The following is a 19,385-nucleotide window of genomic DNA, read 5'->3' as shown; positions in this document are numbered from 1 at the left end:
CGAATGGAGAACAGCTTTAACGTTTAACTAACCTATTAATACCATTTTACTTTACCTCATATACGGCAGCACGCAAGTTTTAAAAGTGAAACGTGACGAAAGCATTAAAATAGAGGTGTATATGTTCGCCTCACTGAGGTTTGACTTGCTGTCAAATCTTGATGAAGCTTGCGCAAGATCTCGGCAAATGGATACATGTCCTGCCATTATACGTATATTCCTAATCTACTAACCTTACTAACGCCTTTCATTTCTATGTAAGCTGTTCTCTTGTATAGCCATTCATTAAAAGCAAGGGAAAAAAATGTGTTGATCTTTAATATGTTATCCCCACACAAAATCGCGCACTCAATTACAGCGACTTCATTGATGGCTACGAGACCTATTTCACAAATACAGTCAAACTTTGCGTACTTAATTGATTACGTACTCGGTTTTAATAGTTTGCTGTAGTATCGATAAATGACAGACTGCATTTAAAATCGCATAAGAACGTAAGAAAGACGTTATCCTGTTTTTTCCAAAATGGCGCGGCTGGGAATGTTGCTTTTCCTCCCCGGCTGGGATATTAATTCACTGTGGGTTATTATCACGCCCACCCCTCCCCTCAGTATGTTGTCAGTTTATCCTCCTGGGTGGATTGAGCTACAGTGACTGTGTGTGTAAGTACAGTGTCTTATCCCAAGCAGCCCTTGATCCTGACCGATGCACACATCCACTCCTCCAACCGAGGGCTCAGTTAGACCGATTGATAGTCTTCAAATTCGATGCCAATGAACTTATCTCGTACGTTTCATCATGATTCCTTGCAAAGGAGCTTGTAGATGAAGAACCTTTGAAAGTAACAAGTTAACAAGATTGTTCATGTTCGCACATAGACTTGTGCATGTATTCCAGCTTAGTTCCTTAACAATCACTTCATAGCGCAACAGAGGGTTGACCAAGGTTCTGGGAACCATCGAATCAGCGGCCAGGTAATTATAAATGCGTGATGTCAAAAGTTAGCGGGGAGAACATTCTGTACTGCTTAAACGAAAATGTGCCATATTTTGCAATGTTTCCCGCTAGTGAATTTTGCTCGAAAGCGATCACACTCCTAGTTTACGTAGGGGCGTGGAGAGAAGTCATCTACTGTTACCTGAATTAAGAGATGGGTAATTTGTTCTCACATAGTTCTGGCCTTGCTTTTACATCACTCCATCCAGAGAGAGTAACAATACTCATAGACGCTCATTACAATGTCAATCAACATAAGCACCAGTTGAGTGGGCCAACTGGCGCCTGAGTAGAACGGTGAATTGGCAAGTAATTAAAAGGGACAATAAACAAACCAATACAGAAGCAGCTTTGAAATCCAGATCTACTGTAACACCCCATGCAACACAAGGGAGCCGCTACCTCGTAGAGAGAGAATTAAAATCTGAAGAAAGTCCTCGTAGTGATTCACTCCCTCGCCTTTACACCGTCTTATAACAGACTACTTCAGACCAAAACTCGTTCGGTACCACACTATTCTATTCTCCATTAATACAAAGTTGCTCCGCAGCAGAAGTTGTATCATCCATCACATCGCTTGAGGTCGTGTTTGCTTGCCTTTCATCAAGTTCATTGTCACAATGTCTGCCTGTTTCCAACCGAGTCTCCGCAGTTTTGTTCCTGGTAGTAGACACGAATTTCAAGGCTTTCTCCAGCACCCTTTTTTCCGCTCTTTTCAACTTAATGCACAGCTTTTTGTGGTTTGAAATCTCTGCACTCTCCAGTGACTCACGTTCTTCCTGCGAAATAGAACAAAAGGAATACCAAACAATTAAACCAAACTAAATACTAAATTAGTCTTCAGACTATCAATTAATGCTAAAGGTGCTACGCAAACCAATAACTCGTCATTGTTTTACCATTGACCCATCCCTGGCACTAGTCTCATCACGTGGGATGTACTTATCTTCTTACCTAACCTCGGGGCCGTAATGGGACCGAGTACTATGCGATACGTCCAAAAGAGGTAAGGACCAATATGTTCCCAGTCAATCCCGGTAAACATGGGATTTATTACACGACTGAAAATGTTTCGAAAAAAATTCCCGATCACGAACTAGAAAGACGTAGTAAACTTCAAACTTGAAATTCTGATTACTGACCACCTTAGAAAAAGAAGAGCAAAAGAACAACATAGGAGAATAGGGCATGCTAGAAAAAAAAAAGCTATAAATCTACAAGAAAACTGCACGGAATTATTCGGAGCAGTGTCCGTTTTAATAACATTAAAACATTCGTGCTATAATAGAGCAATCTGATTGGTCGATTGATTAACTTAGGCGTGTAATTATTAAAATGATCCACCCACTTCTCCTGCCATATTCATCGCATTTAGTGTTTTGCAAAGTTTACAAATTCTTCCATCACGCTAACCACGTACACATCCGACATTTAAGGGTGCTAACCATCCCTGCTGCCAAACTCACCGCATTTGAAATTTCATATTACCCATCCAACCTTGTTACTAGACTCATCACATCCGACGTTTCATAGTGTCAACCCAGCCCTACTCAACGCATCCAAAGTTCAATCTTACCCGAGCGTCATAGCGACAATGTACCAGTTCGGCCTTTACATCTCCTAGTGAATAATTCGTCATGACCGCCGTTGGGTAAGAGATTGGAAGGAAAATAGTGCTGTCGATTATAAATGTACGAGTTTAGAAGTTGTCCTTCTTATGGTTTTACAGCGTTATAGGATTACGGCTTTTTCTGGTTGGAAAACCACCTTGCTCAGAAAACGACTTTTTAAAATCCTCCGCTTTACAACGCAGTAAAACCATACAAAACGACAAAATGACGACATACGAGAGTTCAAAGGAGAACTTTACGTCTAATTTCGTACATTTACAAGCGACAGCAGTATTTTCCATACTTAAGGATCCCTTACACAGCGATACGGCGGCTATTTTGAATTCTATTGTTTCAAATAGCTATTATGGGATGCTCAGGAGGGAAGTTATTATGTATTTGCCCCCTAAGCATACCATAATAGCTATTTGAAACAACACAATTCAAAATGGCCACCGTACCGCCGAAAAGGCCCGTTACTAACTACGAGATGTAAGGGCCGAACTCTTATATTGTCGCTGTTTCGAAACATGATGACGCTCACGCACTGAGCTTGACGAGAGCTTGGGCTACCTGAGACTCAAACTTGTCACCAGACCCATGTTTTGCACTATCTACCCATTCATGCAACAGACTCACCGCATCAGATATTTTGTACTGTCCAAGAAGCAAGGAAAGCCGGGTTTCTATGAACTGCCAACTTTTGATTTCAGTCTCCTGCCTGACAAAGGAATACACCGCCGAAAGTGTCTTCAATTCAATGCTGTTTTCACTAGCTTTTTCAAGCCACTCGTTCAACTCATCTGCAATAAATAGATTTACACGTACGTAGTTTTAAAGAAAAAATACAATTAAGTAATGCTACAACACTAATCTGATCCCTTTGGCTTCTGACATGTATTAGACTTTAGTTAAGTAAATAGAAAACAGTTCTAAAAACACAAGAAGAAGTTTGGCAGAATGAGACTTGGTGTGGGAACACGGGCCGTAGACAGCTGCTTACTGTTTGATGAGTGTGTTTCTATTTAACAGTTAGATTATTCGTTCTCGATTCTTTGAGGTGATAGTTGATTCGGCCTTCAGCCTCGACAGCTCTCACCTCAAAGGAAAGAGAGATGAAAAAATTTACAACAGAAAATTGTACGTGAAGTTTGCTCACATTTGTCAATTATTCACTCCATTAGTACTCCAGCGCTCCAGAAGTTATTTTTAAACAGTATTTTCTCATACACTACCACATTCTATTTTCACTCCCTGCAGTTCATACCTTCACCCATCGAAAACACTCTTAGGAAGGTCACTAACTCAGGGCCAATCGGATCATCACCGCATGGAATTGAATACCAGTGACTAGACCTGCAAATGAAATACATTTTTTCTTTGGTGAATCCACATACACGAGCTGCAAAAGGGTCACTTGCACAGACATTAAAGATCGGGCGTTCTTTATTTCGGCCACCTCGAAAAACTGAAAAGAACGCACGATCGCAGATTGCATTGTAGGATTTAGGTTAAAAAAAACATCAATTTGCACAAGTTTTGAAGCCTGACATACTTATGACGAGGTTTTAGCGAGAGCATATTTCGCCAGAGAGAAAACTGTGTATTCATCCGCCATGTTCATGACTTTCCTCTGTACACCAACATGGGTGCCAAAATAAACACTTCATCTAAGGGTCTAAAAAATAACAAAATATCCTGACTGATTGGTGCTGTTTATTTTACCCTTCCAATTAATGCCCGCTATGGATAGAGTGAAAAGATTATGTGGGTTGCCATTCTGGCCCAGAAAATGCGCAGCCAACCTGTCATATTTCTAAAACAAGGCAAGTAGTCTAATCATAGTGTAGAGACAGGAGAGTATGCCAACATTAAAAAGTTAAAAAAACAATACAGCTTTTGAAAGAGGGCGCTTCATATTTTAAAATTTTGATGACGTTAAATTTGGACGAAAAGCTTCTAGAATGGTCACAAAAAAGTCTGAGAGGGTATGCAAACCACATTGGTCACTTTCCGTACTCTGCTTGAGTGGGTCTCTTAAGAAAGCAATCTTGCTGACTTAATGAAGCTTTTCACAAGCTTTTGTTTGGTAGCACACCGGCTATATCCTAGAGCAAAAGGAGCGAATGTTATTTTCTCAGCCTTTGGCAAATTTTTTTGGCGCTTGCCACAACTTACATTTCATTTCACCGCTTGGAGCTCTTGTGAGCTTGTCGTACGGCAAGTCTATCAGTCTAACAAAGAGAAACAAGAAACCAGAACATTTCACAACTTACGCCGTCATTCTCATAAAGCTCAGTAGTTTTTCCTTCTTCTGAAACAGTGGGTCACTCTTACTGACACCGAGCTGAATGCCAACTTTATCATGTATGTTGTCCTCAAACACAAACCCATTATGAACCAAGAGGTCCGCGTTAGAACGTTCTCCGTAAAATATACACACTTGTTCACCGGCCTTGAAGTCCTTCACGGCTAGGCTCTTGCAGCTGTCTTCAGCCATATCGTAGCCAGTCGTTATCTGGGTACACGAATGAGGATGAAAAACAAAGCCGTTTGTTATGATTAGCGGATAAAGAGGTTCTACAGTGATGTTACGGTAAAAAGAAAAATATACAGTGTATAGGGAGCTTAAGCAAACCACGACGACGACAGCAACGAGTACGTCACATATCAAAAAGTTTAAAGAGCAAAACAACAGCTTTGCGCGTGCGTTATAAATCTTTGTACATTTCTTAGCCGTCCTCTGCAAAACAAGAACGTGAAATGACTAAGTTCTGCGTAGTCTGAGGAACGCGACCTACAACGACTAATTTTTCGCCTTTCCATTTGGAGTTGAACGCTGTTGTTGTATATTTAGCCTGAGCCGTTTTTAGAGCCATTGGCGTACTGAACAGATCTAGACAATTGCAAATTTCGCTGGTAACATATAAATTCATTTCTGACTAGGCGTCGTCCTCGGCAGCTTCGTCGCTGCTTAAGCTCCCTATTTTTTCCCGCCACGAACAAGGTGTCCTCGACACAGGCCCCACGCTGCTACGGCGTTATTGATGACGTCCGCGTTCTGGGATCCTTAAGTTCCTACTGCTGCTAACGTGACATGAAACCACGACCCTCAAACTAGGTTTCCCATACGGAAGGCTGCAGGCCTTTTTTGTGGTCCACCCCAACCTGGAAATTGCGTCCTCCTATAGTCTGCTTCTCTGTACACGAAAAAGGCCCCTCTTTTCCGACCAAGGTTACACCATTTGACAATAAGCCTCGGACGTTTTCCTTGGATACCCTTTTGACTTCATTCAATGCAAAGGTAAAAAACAAAATGACTTTTAAGTACATAACGCCATACCGTGCCATGACAGTGGTTACACATGTCCCACATCGGAATAAGCGCCAGAGTTGGTTCACCTGTGGTACTTGGGATCTTGTTTTGACGAGTGATAACAGTTGATACTGCCCATCTGTGCATGTAAACAGCAGTCACAAAACAGGAAAATCAAACAAAAAAAAAAAAACACAAAAACTGCTCCATGCACTAACAATTAATTATTCACTTATAAGAAATAAACTATTGTCCGCGCCTGCTCCTGTCTATGACTGCGGTAGTCCCACAATTCAAAACCAAAGCAAACAAAGACAACAATCCCCGTGCCGTCGAGTCTGGTTCAGCTTTGTTTTTCATATTAATTGAAGGGTTTTTAATACATCAAATGACTTAACACTAAGCTGCTTCGAGCAGGTTTGGATCTCTTAAGCTTGCAAAGGCCGCAAAAACAGCCGCTTTGGGTCAAACATTTGGTGAATTGTATGAGACTCAAGAAAATTTGGGCGAAAGAGGGTTGTATAGGTAAAAGGGGAAAGGGTTTATACACAGCACTCCAAAAGAACTCCTAAATAGAAGTACAGTGCACATACATGTACCTGTGGTCATCAAAAGTAAAATTCCTCCTCAGTGGGAGCTTGGCTGTCTCTGGACAAACCTATAAACAGAGTTAGAAACCACAGTAAGAACATGTGTGCTTAAAGCCGTACTTATCTGCGTACTCCTGTTTAACCATTAGATTATGAGTATCATCTCATAGTAATCGAAAGCGAATGGTCTAATTGTTTTAGTAGAATTCTAACTAGATTTCCTTCAAATAACGATTTCCAATATTTTCTCAACGTAGTATTAAACTTCATGTTTTAGCAAAATCGCGCGAATTGAATTGTTATTTGAAACTTGTAGTTGTGCACGCATTTATCGGTTCATTGAAAAATCACATCACTGTCAGAATCCTTTCTTTAGTGTTCTAGAGAATTAAATTATCCCGTAACATTGTCGTAACATTATCGCGAAACATTGGAGAATCCAGAAAACATTGCTATTATGTGGACGACCTTCAGCCACTGCACTCTAATTAACAATTAGATTATGAGCTTGAGATTTACAACTATCATGAACAGAAATCGAGAGCGAATAATCTTATTGTTTCAGTCTTTTAGCATAAATCTAGTACTCGTTCAAAACTTTAACTAAATTATTTTCAGAGACACTTCGAAAACGCAAGTTGGCCGTCATTTTGTTAACAACCGCACTTTGCCAAGCCACTCACTATCTATAAAAGAATAGATAGTGAGTAGCGTAGCCAATCAGAGAACGGCATTCTTGATAGAACGCTAGTAGATTAATACTAAAATACTGTAGAAACACGGAAAATGTTTTGCGTTTCTTACAAACGCAAAATGTTTTGCGTTTCGTTCAAACAACGCAAATTCCACCTGACAGAGCTCGAGGTTTGTCACAAAGCTTTGAGTAAGTATCACTTCTCACACATTTTCTAACGCGTCACACCTACCTGCTGAAGTCGCTGGTAAAGATAAGCATATTGGCGTGCAATATTTCTGTAAAGCTTGAGAGCCTCACCTAAAATAGATCAGAGAGTGTCAGTGAACGCTTTCTATTACATCTGGGTTTCCAGGAAAGAAGACTAATGTCCTTTAATTTTTGAGGTTGCACATGTTACAGTGCCCCTTTAAACCCTCAACTTTCCAAAAATGCGATATTTAATAACTGTTTTATGTAGTCCAACCACAGGTATCCTAACAACATTTCCTTGGGGAAGTTAAACCATCACGACTTACGAAACGGCGTTAATGTCATCTAACGACTGTATGGGAGTATAACGAACATGCTAACACCTTCGGTTGGAAATCTGAAAAGGAAATACCGTAAAAATGAATTTCCATCGATTCTTCCTCTGTGTATTACTTGCATCAACTGTGGTGTTTTAGGCTGCTGGTTTTCAATATCGTATAACGAAGCCCATGTAAAAAGCTTGGGATAACTGTGGTCGAACCTATTAGACTGAAGACTTAAGACTTCTGCAACCTTTGTTAAGAAGAATTAGAATTTCCTACCAAATGCTGGAGATCCTTTCAATGCCTGCATCTCCTCAACAGTGAAGTACAAAGTCGTTGAATATGAAGTTGGAAGAACATCTACAATACAACTGCTAGTCAAGGGAACTTGATCGAATATGACCAAAGTTGATGCAATTTAAGCTACAAGTATATTAACCTTGAGATGATGCTGAAAAACGGATTCCATTATCTGATGAAGAGTGGTCAGGGTGGTTTGTAGTCGAACCCTGGTCGAGCTCCATGTCAAGCCATTTCGCTCATGTTGCTGCTTACAGACAGTGCTTACAAACAGTGCTTACAGACAGTGCTCACTGCCCATCCATCCCTATACATGTAGGTAAGCTTGCAGAAGTAAGGTAAAGTCTGTGTTGGGTCAAGTAGTCCATAGCACCAGAGCTTATTTTTCCAGGACTACGTGGTAAGTGCTTATTCCGTCTACTGAAAATTGATTCTAAAAATATTTCTTTCGACTGACCCACGTAAACTACACAATTCTAGGTATCATCTTCCAAAGGATACCAAGATATGGTTTCCAAAAAGAGTTCTTCTTGAGTTTTTCACAGTACACGTGAAGGACCAGACAGGCATTTTGCATCACTCTCAGGATATTATCCTTCTCAATCAGGGGTCCTGGAATGAGAAGAGAACAACTAGGGTAATGTTTGCTACCTAAATGTCTATGGATAGAAAGCAGGCTGCTATTGCTAAAATTGTTCTTTAAAACCTGCACATCGGGTCGGGTTGTTCAAAAGGTGGATGACGCTATCCACGAGATAAATCACTATCCAGTGGATAGTGTGGTTTGTTTATTCAAAACGTCTCCACTGGATAGCGGTTTATCCCGTGGATAGCGTTATCAAGCCTTCGAACAACCGGGGCCAGATAACTGACTGCTAATTAGTCATAAATGTCACCGACTGTATAATGAACACCACTTCATCCCTCCCTTGCAATATGCTCTTACAATAATGGAAGTCCCCTGATTGCACATTAATCATACACCCATTGACATGAACAGATTTGTATTAATGAGGTTGAATCAAACACTGAACATTGATCATTTCCCACTAGGGGAAGAATATTAGAGTTAAAAGGTGGTGCAACAGATTTTTTAAAAGAAAAGGGAGAATTGAAAATAGTTGTCAGGTTCTATAATGAGGCTCCCTGTTTCCTTTAGAAATTTTTTTGTCGGTACAAGCGGGGTCGGGGGTATAGTGAGTTGTGTTCTAGAAGGTATTTTCTTTGGAGATGGGGTGTATTTATAACATTTTTAGGGGGGGTTGATTTAAATCAAAACTTCCCAGTCTCTTATCTTTCAAAATACCAACCATAAACAGTTCACTTTAGGAAAGCACAGATTGCATAGATTCCTTCTAAATGGAAGAGAGAAGAGAAGGAGATGGTATCCCAGCTCCAGCCACCTTGAAGAGTGAGAAAATAAAAGAAATTGTCCAACTCAGAAATATCTATCTAAACACTACCTAGTTCCGAGTTTCTTGCAGTCTCTGCCGATATTGTCAATTTTCTTGGTATGGTGATGAAAAGCTCTCCTGCCTGAGGACAAAAACAGTCAACATAGTTTGTTGGTAAACCAAGAGATTCACCACTGAAAAAGTACTTGATCCTTAACTTATTTGTTCCTTAGTGTCCCCATTTAGCAAAGAAGGGCTAAAATACCATAACACCAAAATAAGATGATTTCAGGGTGCAGAGAAAACCTAAAAAGGAAAGCTCTAACTATGATGTGCTACCAATAGCCTGAAAGTCATTCTCACTACCCCTCACCCGCCATTATAGTAGTCCTGTAATTTATACTTCTTTAAAAATATTGCCAAGAAACTTCCTAGGACAGTCTGTTGGGGTGAGGGAAAGTTAAAATGGCAGGGAAAAGTCTGCCAAAAAAGTTGGAGAGAAGGTGAACTAAAATATAAACTGCCTTTTTGCAGATTTTTTTTCTCTGTTGTTTCAACTTTCCCTCACCACCACAGATTTGCCCCTTGGTGTGCTAGGATAGGCAATTGAGGGAACAATATATAATCCACTAGCCTACCAGTAACTGAAAAATCCACCAGCCATCAGTCATGGCTTTCTTTGCACGCTGTGATTTACTTATTTGTTTTATCTTATATCAGAATGTCATACATGAAAGCCAAACCACAAAAATGATTTTGATTTTAGAAAGTGTAAACACGATAGCTGTAGATCTTTTTTAATTTTCTTTTTGCTTTTCAAAATACTGGTGATTCCCAGTTAATAGACTTTGCCATGTCGTGTTTATCAGAATACTGTTTCATGTTCCATGGGTAAATGGATATTTTTTTCCATGTGGATATTTACCCCATGTCACCAAAAATGATAAATTAGATGCGTGTATGTGACAAGATGAAGACATCACCTTCATATCATTGGCAGCTTTCAGACCAAGTCCTTGTTGACCAAAGTCGTCAATTAGCACATGTTCTGCTTTGCCACCATTCTCATTAAACCACTGGGTGAAACTTGCAATGTGATCTTTCCGGGAGTGATCTAATTTTTCAAATAAAGTTTGGTCTGCAAAGCATAAGTCAAAATGTATTAGTACAGTCTTGATACTTTGAGATGGCTGGTAACCATTTCCAGCAAGTTAGTCACCAATGATTGCCCATTTATGTGATCAGTTAATAAAATGTGGTTAGTATTGATCTGTCAAAGATCATGTGTATGACTGCTGGAAAGTTCTTTAAACTGTTGCCAGCCACCTTAATGCTTTATTACAAGGTAAAGCTGGTTCATAGGGCAAATAAATGTAATCATTCAATCAATCGATCAATCAATCAATCAATCAATCAATCAGATTGCTCTATTGCCAGTCCAGTATTTTCCAATTATGGGACCAAAATTAATAATCCAGCACAACCATCATGAAACATTTTCCTGCAGTTTTATGGTTTACTTTAGTTTGTAAATTAATTAAGTAACACGTGTAATACTGAGATTCTTTTCAAATTTTTCTTAGAACTTTTGCAACATTCATTGCTCGTTTCTGAAAACATCAGCTCTAGATGCAACTAAACAGTGAGTCAGTTTCAAATCAAAATACTGTAGCACACTTAAAGTTTATGGTGTTTTTCAGTCTAATATTGTGGACTATTTATCTGAGCCATTTTCAGTTGTGTAATACTGATCTCTTATTAACCAAACTTGATTACACAGCAGGGTTTGTACTGTAAGACCTCAGAGCACAGTCTCCCATTAGAGTAAATGCACTTGGGTAATAAGATAAATGTACTGAAAATGCTTTAAAACAGCATCATTTAAACAAAAACAAAAAAACAGTTCATAATAGGCCAGCATACGTACACACATGCACATGTAACATATTAAACAAACAAAGTAGTTTAATCGATTTACTGATAATACCATATCTGGTCATATCTATATTTTCCTATCAACTGGATATTTTTTTCTGTTATTAATATTCTGTAGAGTTTACATACCCACTTGTCTTTCTCTTATCTTTTCCACCATTTCACGAAGCTTTAGATGTTCTTCCCATTGCTTGACTGGTAATACGGGGGTTTCTAGAGATATAACTATCACTAAAGACATTTAATTTAAATTCTATTAATAATAGATTTTAAATTAAGCAGATGGCTAATAGAATCAGACGAATTTCCAAGGAGAGAAGCCGGCCAAGATCATGACATCAGGATGATTTTTGCTAACAGCCAGCTACTTTTGACAACCCTGAGGGAAACACACTGTTATGGACTAAGATTATATCTTGCAAAACTGAGTGGTAAATTGCCTGATAGGTGACTGACATTAGGCCATAGGCTAAGTTAACTAAATCAGACAATATTCCATAACATACTGCAGGGATATTTTACATTTTATGCCCCTATAGCTCATGTATAAATTTGTATAACTTTTTCTCCTAATTTTAAAACAAATATATAAGATATAATTATTCAAAAGTGCGTTCATTTCACATATATATATTTCAGCAAGCCCACATATACATGTATGAACATCGGAGTGTACAGCAGTAGTTGATAATAAAATGTAGCTAATTTACTGTAAAGAATGTAGTTCACATGATCATGAAATGCAGACTTTGTTCAAAGAGTGCTTTGCATTGCATTTTGTAATGAGGACCAAGCAACCTGTTCCTCCTTTATCTAAATGGAGTTAGTTAGAGATAAGAGAAAATTTGCAGTTGTTTTATGCATCACATAACATTTGCACTCTGTTAATGCAATGGGAGCATGGTGACACTCCATCACATCCATGTATTCAATGGACTCCTCACTTTTTGTTTTGAGACTCATTATTAGAATTACTGAATAAAAAAATAATTTGTTCTTGAAAAAAAAAACCAGAGATTGATGGTACAAATTAAGATTGTTATGACTTACTCTCAAATATTTTTTGACAAAGAGTTTGCACTTCCTTATCTGTGACATGCTCACGTGCTTCAGATGGACTCTGCTGGGCTTTTCTTCTCCCTTTCTTTCCCATCGTTTAGCAGAATATCCTTAACTTGCTATAATCAGAAAGTATGCATGTTTATTGTATATTTATGTTATTAACCACAGATTGTCCTAAATCTGTGAGCTGCAGCCATTCTACTTGCAGCTGAATAAATCAATGTTCAAGTGAAATTTAATTCTAAGTCAAATGCCTAAGTCAGTGGGGATTGGTCAGATAGCTGACTGAAGGCTGGCAAGAGATGAGGGGTGTCTCGTAAACCCACAGCTTGAAAACTCAGATTCAAACCTCCAAATAAATGGCTTTTCATGCTTTGTTTCACGCCACCATCTTTTGATGGCATAAAACACTTACAGTGTTCACTTACAGCAACCCATGGCAATTTGGCAGTGTAAATTTGTTTTATTTTTTGGGTTTGAGTTTTCAAGACACCCAGAGAGTTTGAGTTTCATGATCTGAGTTTTCAGGACACCCAAGTGATGAAGTTCTAAGCATATCAGTTAGCCTTAAAACATGTTAACTAAAAAGTGCTAATGGTATAGCTTGCACAGGTCAAAATGGTAAAATGATAATAATTATCATTTTACCATCATTTTATGCTGTATATAACATGAATCTATCATGTGATCAAGACATTTGAATTAACCCAGACTCAGCTTGGCCAGCCAATCAACTTGCTTTTAAAAGACACAAGACATGTGCTATACTGTTAGAAAGTGTTATTACATAAATTGACCATTATGCCTTGGTCTAACAATTGTTAGAGGTCAAATTTAAAAGAATCACCTTCTTCGCGGAGTTTCTCTTCGCCATTTTTGTATTTGCAATATTTTTCTTTTGGGCCAAATTTTTCAAAGAGTGATTATAAGCTATCCACCAGATAAATCGCTATCCAGGAGATAAGTGTTTACAAAACCTACACTATCCACCCTATGAACAAATGGACCCCAATGGTGTTCTTTCGTTCATCTTTTTCCCTCTCTCTGGAAGAATAGGAACTAGAATAATTGATGCAGCATGGTACTTTATTGTACATGTAACAATTTGCCTCCAAGTCAAAATCATTGGGTTAGAACCGCCATTTGTTGCTGCCCCTCAGTGGACTGACTGCCAAGACAGATTACAAGGTGCACATGACATGACACCTTCACCAATGAAAAACTCTCTCTGTAGCCTATGAAAAGAACACTTAGTACATCCTTTCCAATCAGGAAAGTTCCTGTGCTTTGCTTCTAGCCTGTTCTTCTTCAAAAACTCTTTTTCAGTCTCATTGTCCACAGCCTTCAATCATGATTGAGGAAAACTATGCCAGTTAGAATACCCAAAAAAGAAAAACATTGCAAACCTTTCCCCAAAGTACTGGCATGTAATTTCTGACATAAAATACTAAGTTTTGCCTACATATGCCTCCCAGAGGGGGTAATTACCAAAATATTTGGGGGCTGCATGCTGCTGGGCCATAAAAATTCTTATCCTGTACAAGCCCAAGAAATTCTAATTTTGCAACCATGTTCCAGTCTAAATGCCGAAAAAGATACCCCTGTCCAGGCTAAATAGGGAAAGTTACTACTCTATTCCAGACAATTTCCATAAGCAATATAGTTTTTTTATTGAACCTGGATCTACTGTTTGCCATAGCAGACATTTTTAACGAGCGTGTAGTTTTGTTTCATCACTGATACAAAAGACGCTTAGCATCTGATGTAAAGGCGAGGCCACGTCCCTATATTATAAGCCCACTTAACAGGGAGAGGAACAGAAGGAACTGCAAATCTATTTGATGGCCGGAAGTCAGAGTGTACGGCTTAGAGTGGATGAGCTGAGTTTAAGTGCAGTAATTACCTATGACAATTAATTAAATTTGCATCACGGTTTCTCGACAGCCAACTCGATCTAGTACTCAACATGCTTTCAGTTTCCTCTGTACTGACAAGCAGATTGCAAAAAGGTGTTTTCGCTTACCGAGTCTAATTTGGATTTCATACGTACACACTACCTCAAGATATTTGTAAATATCCAATACTGACCTTTTCAGAAGACGAATATCCTTTTTGAGGAATCTGTTTCCTTTAGAGAAAGGGTTGTACAGTTACGCGGTTCAGTTACACATTCGCCGCCATGTTGAAAATTACATCCGTGGCAGTTAAGAAAGAGACTGGTACTAGTCTAATGGAAAACGTAACAGTACTCGGACCTGCTAAACACACCCTTCGGAAGAAGAATTTCCCCGAAAGCCATATAATAAATCCTTTATTGACCAAGCTTGTGAGATCAAGATGGCAGGATACTGGCCTCGTTCTTTTTTTTGCGAGTTTATGGACCTCGACTCCGTCCCGGTCCATGAACACGAAAAAAAAAAAAAAACCACTTAGAATTGAGAAGAAAGTAGCAAAAGACTATTAACTATTTGAGAAATCTTTCCTGCTTCCTTTTTATCAATAGCACTTTCTTTCCCAAACCTGACCATAAACACGAGAAACAACGTCACGAATTCCAGTTCTGCATAACCGCGGTGCACATATGAGCCTGATTCACCGACTGAGCAAATTTTCAAGACTATTGCGTACTTCATCATCATGTTCAGTTCACTGATCGGTAACGTGTTGGTCATATGCGTCGTTATTATAAAAAGGCAAATGCGAACTGTCACAAATTATCTCATAGCAAATATAGCCGTTGCAGATCTTTTGATTACAGCCTTTAACATGCCAGTGACCATTAAACTGCTTGTGACAGGACACATGGATTGGTCAAACGGGGTATTCTCTGTCATATTATGCAAGACCATCACATTTACCCAATTCCTCTCGATAGCAAGCTCCGTTTTGAGTTTGACAGCAATCGTAGTTGACCGGTTTTTGGCAATTATGTACCCTCTTAAGCAATTAGTGACTTTTCAGATATCATAAGGTAAAATGTTTAGATGCCTCTTCCTTGAAAGCCATCGTCCAAATCTCCAGGCAGTAACATTCTCCCTTATACATGATGACTTTCTGGGCGTAAAGAATCGGAGAATATTCCCTTTGTACGATCCGGTCACAAGATACAAAATCAAACATGCTGGGACGCAAAGTTGTACAGTGGGACTTCCCAAAACACAGACAGGTCAAGGCGGACTGGTACGAGTTGCTTTGTTTGGGAAGTCCCACTATACAACTTGAATGGACTGAGTTGAGCCGTGAAGACTGGAGACTAAACTCAGAGACGTGGGGGGAGGGGGTGCCACACGGGTGTTTCCCCAGCCTTTTAATCCCGATTTTTGACCCTTCCTTATTCTTAGCACACTGATCACGTGCCAGTCTAAAGTTTAAGAAAAACACCATCACGGAAATGACTATCGCATGGCGGATTTGAAAGCTATTAGTTTCTAAACTTTCAAGAAATTGTCGGGAGTTGTAATGGCTGGAGTTAAACCTGTATATAGCCTGCTTAGCAGTCGATTCCTTCCCGAGAGTGCGAGAGGTGAACGAAAAGCTTGGAAGGCACAAACCAATCTTTTCGTTCACCTCTTTCGCGCGCTAAAGAAGGAAACGACCGCTGCGCAGGCTAACTAGCATGACAAGGTCTCGTTCAATCCAAATTTCGTGATACAAATTATAATTAGGAGTTCTCAATGAGAAGTGAGTGCTGCCGTTAGTAGCGTGTTTGTATGTCAATATGACAATGGGAACTGCAACAAAAATATAACTTATTTTATTTCTTAAACAACATGGTTACATGTACTTTGAACCTATAAATGCTTGTAAGAGTAAAAAGGAACATATTCGTTTATTTCAACGCAACATGTAATGAACAGTGTTGTTTTGTATAGGTGAACTGTACTGTTTTGTATAGGTCAATATGCAATGAACAACGGGCCTTATCGTCTGTAGGTGAACTAATCAGGACTATATATTTGGTCTGACAGTTTAAGCTACTTTCTTATTGTAGGTAAATACAATGTTTTTTTCAAGGCTAGTAACAGCTTGGTGTTGATCTTTAGAAGGATGAGTGACACTGCCTAACGCAACATGTAATGAACAAAGGGCCTTATCATGTATAGGTCAACTATAGCTTGTCAAAATGGAAATTGACTATATATTTGGTCGGACAATTTGGGTTACTGCTTTGGTACGCTTATTGTAGGTAACTACAATGTTGTTTAAGGCCAGTAACAGTTTAACGAAGTCATGCTTAGAAGGATCAGTCAGACCCTCTGTGTTAAACAATTGCGAGATGACTTTGTTAAAAAGTGTAAGAGACAACTTTTCCTTCTTTGGTGTGGTTAGGAAAAATACTTTAGCATAATACTGACTGGGACAAAAGTCGTTCATCTGTTGCATATTACAATTACTACAAGTAATAATGTCTGAGTTGTCATCATGTTCGATCTTCTTATTGCATTTTATACAGGCCACGTATGTGGACGTTGAAATTACACCTGCTACAGATCCTTCCACAGTTGCAGTGATAGAATCATCAGTTAATCTCGGTGCTAAAGCTAAAATATCAGTATGTGGCTCTGTTTGCTTAATGGCAGTGCCACTTTTGGCAGTATTTATGTATAGTTGCTTAGTAAGGGCATTTTTCTTTACTCGTACATTCTCAAAAATGTATGTCATGCCTTCTTCTACTTGCTCACAAAATTTCTCCCAAAATACTATCTTAGAGTAAACTTTTGTGTCTACAATTTGCCCTTCTAGCATTTTTAAAGTTCCTCCACTTGTCTGGAGTATTTTAGGTTCCAGTAGAGAAGTAACCTTTGCTTTGACTGTTATCAGTTGACCTGCAGCAATGGTTTTCAGCATTCCTAGGTCGAAGTTGCTGGGGATGTCAACTTTTGGAAATGGTGATGCTGTAAGCTGTTGGACTTCGACATTAGCACTCATGAGCAAGTCATCTGTGTTGCTCTTTTGGTCTATGCGAAATCTTTTTATTTTCACAGGGCTGCCACCATCTTGTACTGACTGGAAAAGGTCTCTCTTGGCAGGGGCAAAACAAACTCCTCTTAAGTATTTTTCTTTTGACTGTACTTGAAAGTCGAAGAAGTTGCCTTCTTTTATGGGAGATACATTGTGTATGTAACCAATTATTTGATCAGGTTTCTCTGCAATGAAATAAAAACAACTTAAGCATCATTTCATTTTTTTGCTAAGTATTAAGTTAACGGTTAGCTGCGTTTAGTTAAGTGTGTGGAGAAAACCTTTAATAATTCAATGTGTTGCAAATGAAATATAATAAATTATTAAATTGTTACTGTGAAGTGTGTTTTTATTTTAGATGATTTGTCCTGGCTTACCTTCACTGCTTGTTGCTTCAGGATTTTTCTGGTCCATTGCTGTAGTCTGTCTGTACTCTGATGAGGTACAGGAAAAGAAATAAAACAAGCTGAAAATAGCTGTTGCCAAACTTACTGTTAAGTGTATATAATATCACTTACTGTAATTGCTTTTCTAGAAATTAGTTTTGTTTTTTACTGCTAAATGTTAAAACAATTCACATTTTGAAGATGTTTACATGTATGTTTGTTTGTATTGGTGAATATGATCACCTTTTTCTTGTTTGTTGAAAGACACTTTACTGCTTATTCAAGTTGATTATAGAACCGATGAGTTCGTTCAATGATTAAATGCAGCGGCTGTGGTTTCTGCCAAATAGTCTAGCCTTTCTTCCTCTTCTTGTCTGAATTTTAAGTTTCTAGAAGACTTCAAAGCTGATAATCTTTCAAAAGTCATGGGTTCAATAACACAAGATGAAAGATTTTGAACTCTGCTAAGTGCAACATAAGTTATACCAGGTGATTTTTCGGTTTTACCAATATCTATCCAAGCTTTTGGTAGGGTGAGACCTTGACTCTTGTGAATTGTAAGAGCCCAAGCAAGTCTAAGTGGTAGTTGTTGCCTCTCATGTAAACTATTGCCTGACTGTAACGAAACTGTCACAGCACATATGGGAACACACGAAGGGTGAGAATCTATGAAAGCAGGACCTCTATAGTTATCAAATTCAATGATAACAGCAACAGGTAAGTTTGGTGGGCAATGATTATTGTCATAAATGATACGACGTAGTGTTCCTGTGGCTCCATTACAGAGACCAACATGTGACCATAGATTCATAGTCAACATGACTTTCGCTGTCTTCGCTAAAAATACTACTGGTTCCAGTCCGGACATGTCATCTGGGCTGGCATTTTTAGCAAGAGAAGATGAATGGTGAGCATTGATGCAAACAACAGGGTGCTCAAGTTTATTCAGCTGGTCATGGTTATAATTAGCAACTTGTTCATTACTATAAAATAACCTTGTGGCAGATTCAAATTCGTTCAATTTAGACACATTTGATGGCTGTCTGGTAAGCAGTAATCTCCAATCCTGGACAGTGGACTGTCCCTTGCGAAGTCGTGACAATAATTCTCTAAACTGCACTTGTTCAGGGCATGTGCCTTGTACACGCTGGTTGACAGTTAGTTTGACTACTTTATCAAACATTTTGTATGCTTGGTAGCCTTGCTCTCCAACATCACTAGATGGTTTTGAATGATATAGTGGCTAATCAGCTACAGGTGGTAGCTGAGCTGGGTCACCAATTAATATCATAGACTTTCCACCAAGAATCTTATCATGACTTCCAGTTGCTTGTTTACACCGTTTATCAATCCAGCCAAAGGTAGCTTGACCAAGCATTGAGTATTCATCAATAAGAATGTAGTTGATTCCATTAAGGTTTTCCTGTAGCCTACATAATGCTTGACCAGTGAGATCTTTACAACCCCTTGAACCAACAGGTAATTTTAGCAAGGAGTGTATTGTCACACCACTTACATTGTAAGAGGCTTTCCCAGTTGTTGCAGACACTTGGCATTTGTCCTGCAGGAGATTTCGGATACCATTTATAAGGTAGCTCTTGCCAGTACCAGCAAGACCAATAATA

The 19,385-nt window shown here is 38.9% G+C and overlaps 4 protein-coding genes across 5 annotated transcripts in view; all 4 read right to left on the bottom strand.

Moving 5' to 3' along the window:
* Nucleotides 1-297: 297 nt before the first annotated feature.
* LOC110049314 (actin-histidine N-methyltransferase-like) lies at nucleotides 298-14,768 on the bottom strand. Of its 2 annotated transcripts, none has more exons than XM_089270929.1 (14): nucleotides 14,501-14,768; nucleotides 12,401-12,528; nucleotides 11,480-11,581; nucleotides 10,399-10,553; nucleotides 9,485-9,557; nucleotides 8,523-8,633; nucleotides 8,001-8,081; nucleotides 7,439-7,506; nucleotides 6,522-6,580; nucleotides 5,950-6,061; nucleotides 4,883-5,124; nucleotides 3,874-3,962; nucleotides 3,246-3,409; nucleotides 298-1,775 (listed from the first exon to the last, which is right to left on the bottom strand). In XM_089270929.1, the coding sequence occupies exons 2-14, from the start codon at nucleotides 12,501-12,503 to the stop codon at nucleotides 1,515-1,517; spliced, it is 1,620 nt and encodes a 539-aa protein (XP_089127055.1). In that variant the 5' UTR covers nucleotides 12,504-12,528; nucleotides 14,501-14,768; the 3' UTR covers nucleotides 298-1,514. The 2 variants fall into 2 exon arrangements, with proteins under 2 accessions (XP_089127055.1, XP_020610767.1); XM_020755108.2 differs by having other exon boundaries at nucleotides 11,480-11,575; nucleotides 14,501-14,764.
* Nucleotides 14,769-16,144: 1,376 nt separating this feature from the next.
* Nucleotides 16,145-19,385, bottom strand: part of LOC149118684 (uncharacterized) — a 7,818-nt gene continuing 4,577 nt past the window's right edge. Inside the window, exons 3-4 of the mRNA XM_089271036.1 lie at nucleotides 17,752-17,808; nucleotides 16,145-17,559 (exon numbers count right to left, since the gene is read on the bottom strand). Of these exons, the coding sequence (XP_089127162.1) occupies nucleotides 16,547-17,559; nucleotides 17,752-17,788 (1,050 nt within the window). The 5' untranslated portion in view covers nucleotides 17,789-17,808 and the 3' untranslated portion in view covers nucleotides 16,145-16,546. The remainder of the gene's footprint in view (nucleotides 17,560-17,751; nucleotides 17,809-19,385) is intronic.
* LOC149118685 (ATP-dependent DNA helicase PIF1-like) overlaps nucleotides 17,917-19,385 on the bottom strand; it is a 5,814-nt gene continuing 4,345 nt past the window's right edge. Inside the window, exon 1 of the mRNA XM_089271016.1 lies at nucleotides 17,917-19,385. This exon is cut by the window's right edge and continues 4,345 nt beyond it. Within this exon, the coding sequence (XP_089127142.1) occupies nucleotides 18,071-18,943 (873 nt within the window). The 5' untranslated portion in view covers nucleotides 18,944-19,385 and the 3' untranslated portion in view covers nucleotides 17,917-18,070.
* LOC149118687 (uncharacterized) overlaps nucleotides 19,004-19,385 on the bottom strand; it is a 1,251-nt gene continuing 869 nt past the window's right edge. Inside the window, exon 1 of the mRNA XM_089289583.1 lies at nucleotides 19,004-19,385. This exon is cut by the window's right edge and continues 869 nt beyond it. Coding sequence (XP_089145709.1) covers nucleotides 19,004-19,385 — 382 coding nt within the window.

The sequence above is a fragment of the Orbicella faveolata genome, unplaced genomic scaffold, assembly GCF_042242905.1.
Source record: "Orbicella faveolata isolate gen_17 unplaced genomic scaffold, um_ofav_v1 contig_1, whole genome shotgun sequence".
Taxonomy (NCBI): domain Eukaryota; kingdom Metazoa; phylum Cnidaria; class Anthozoa; order Scleractinia; family Merulinidae; genus Orbicella; species Orbicella faveolata.
This window is presented reverse-complemented; position numbering and strand designations above follow the sequence as displayed.

Bases quoted from the DNA above. Each gene is read 5' to 3' on its own strand.
- LOC110049314 (XM_089270929.1), bottom strand. From the start codon at position 12,503: ATGGGAAAGAAAGGGAGAAGAAAAGCCCAGCAGAGTCCATCTGAAGCA. The intron at 11,582-12,400 runs GTAAGTCATAAC...AAATGTCTTTAG, and splicing joins TTGTCAAAAAATATTTGAGA to TGATAGTTATATCTCTAGAA. The intron at 7,507-8,000 runs GTAGGAAATTCT...GATCTATTTTAG, and splicing joins GAAAGGATCTCCAGCATTTG to GTGAGGCTCTCAAGCTTTAC.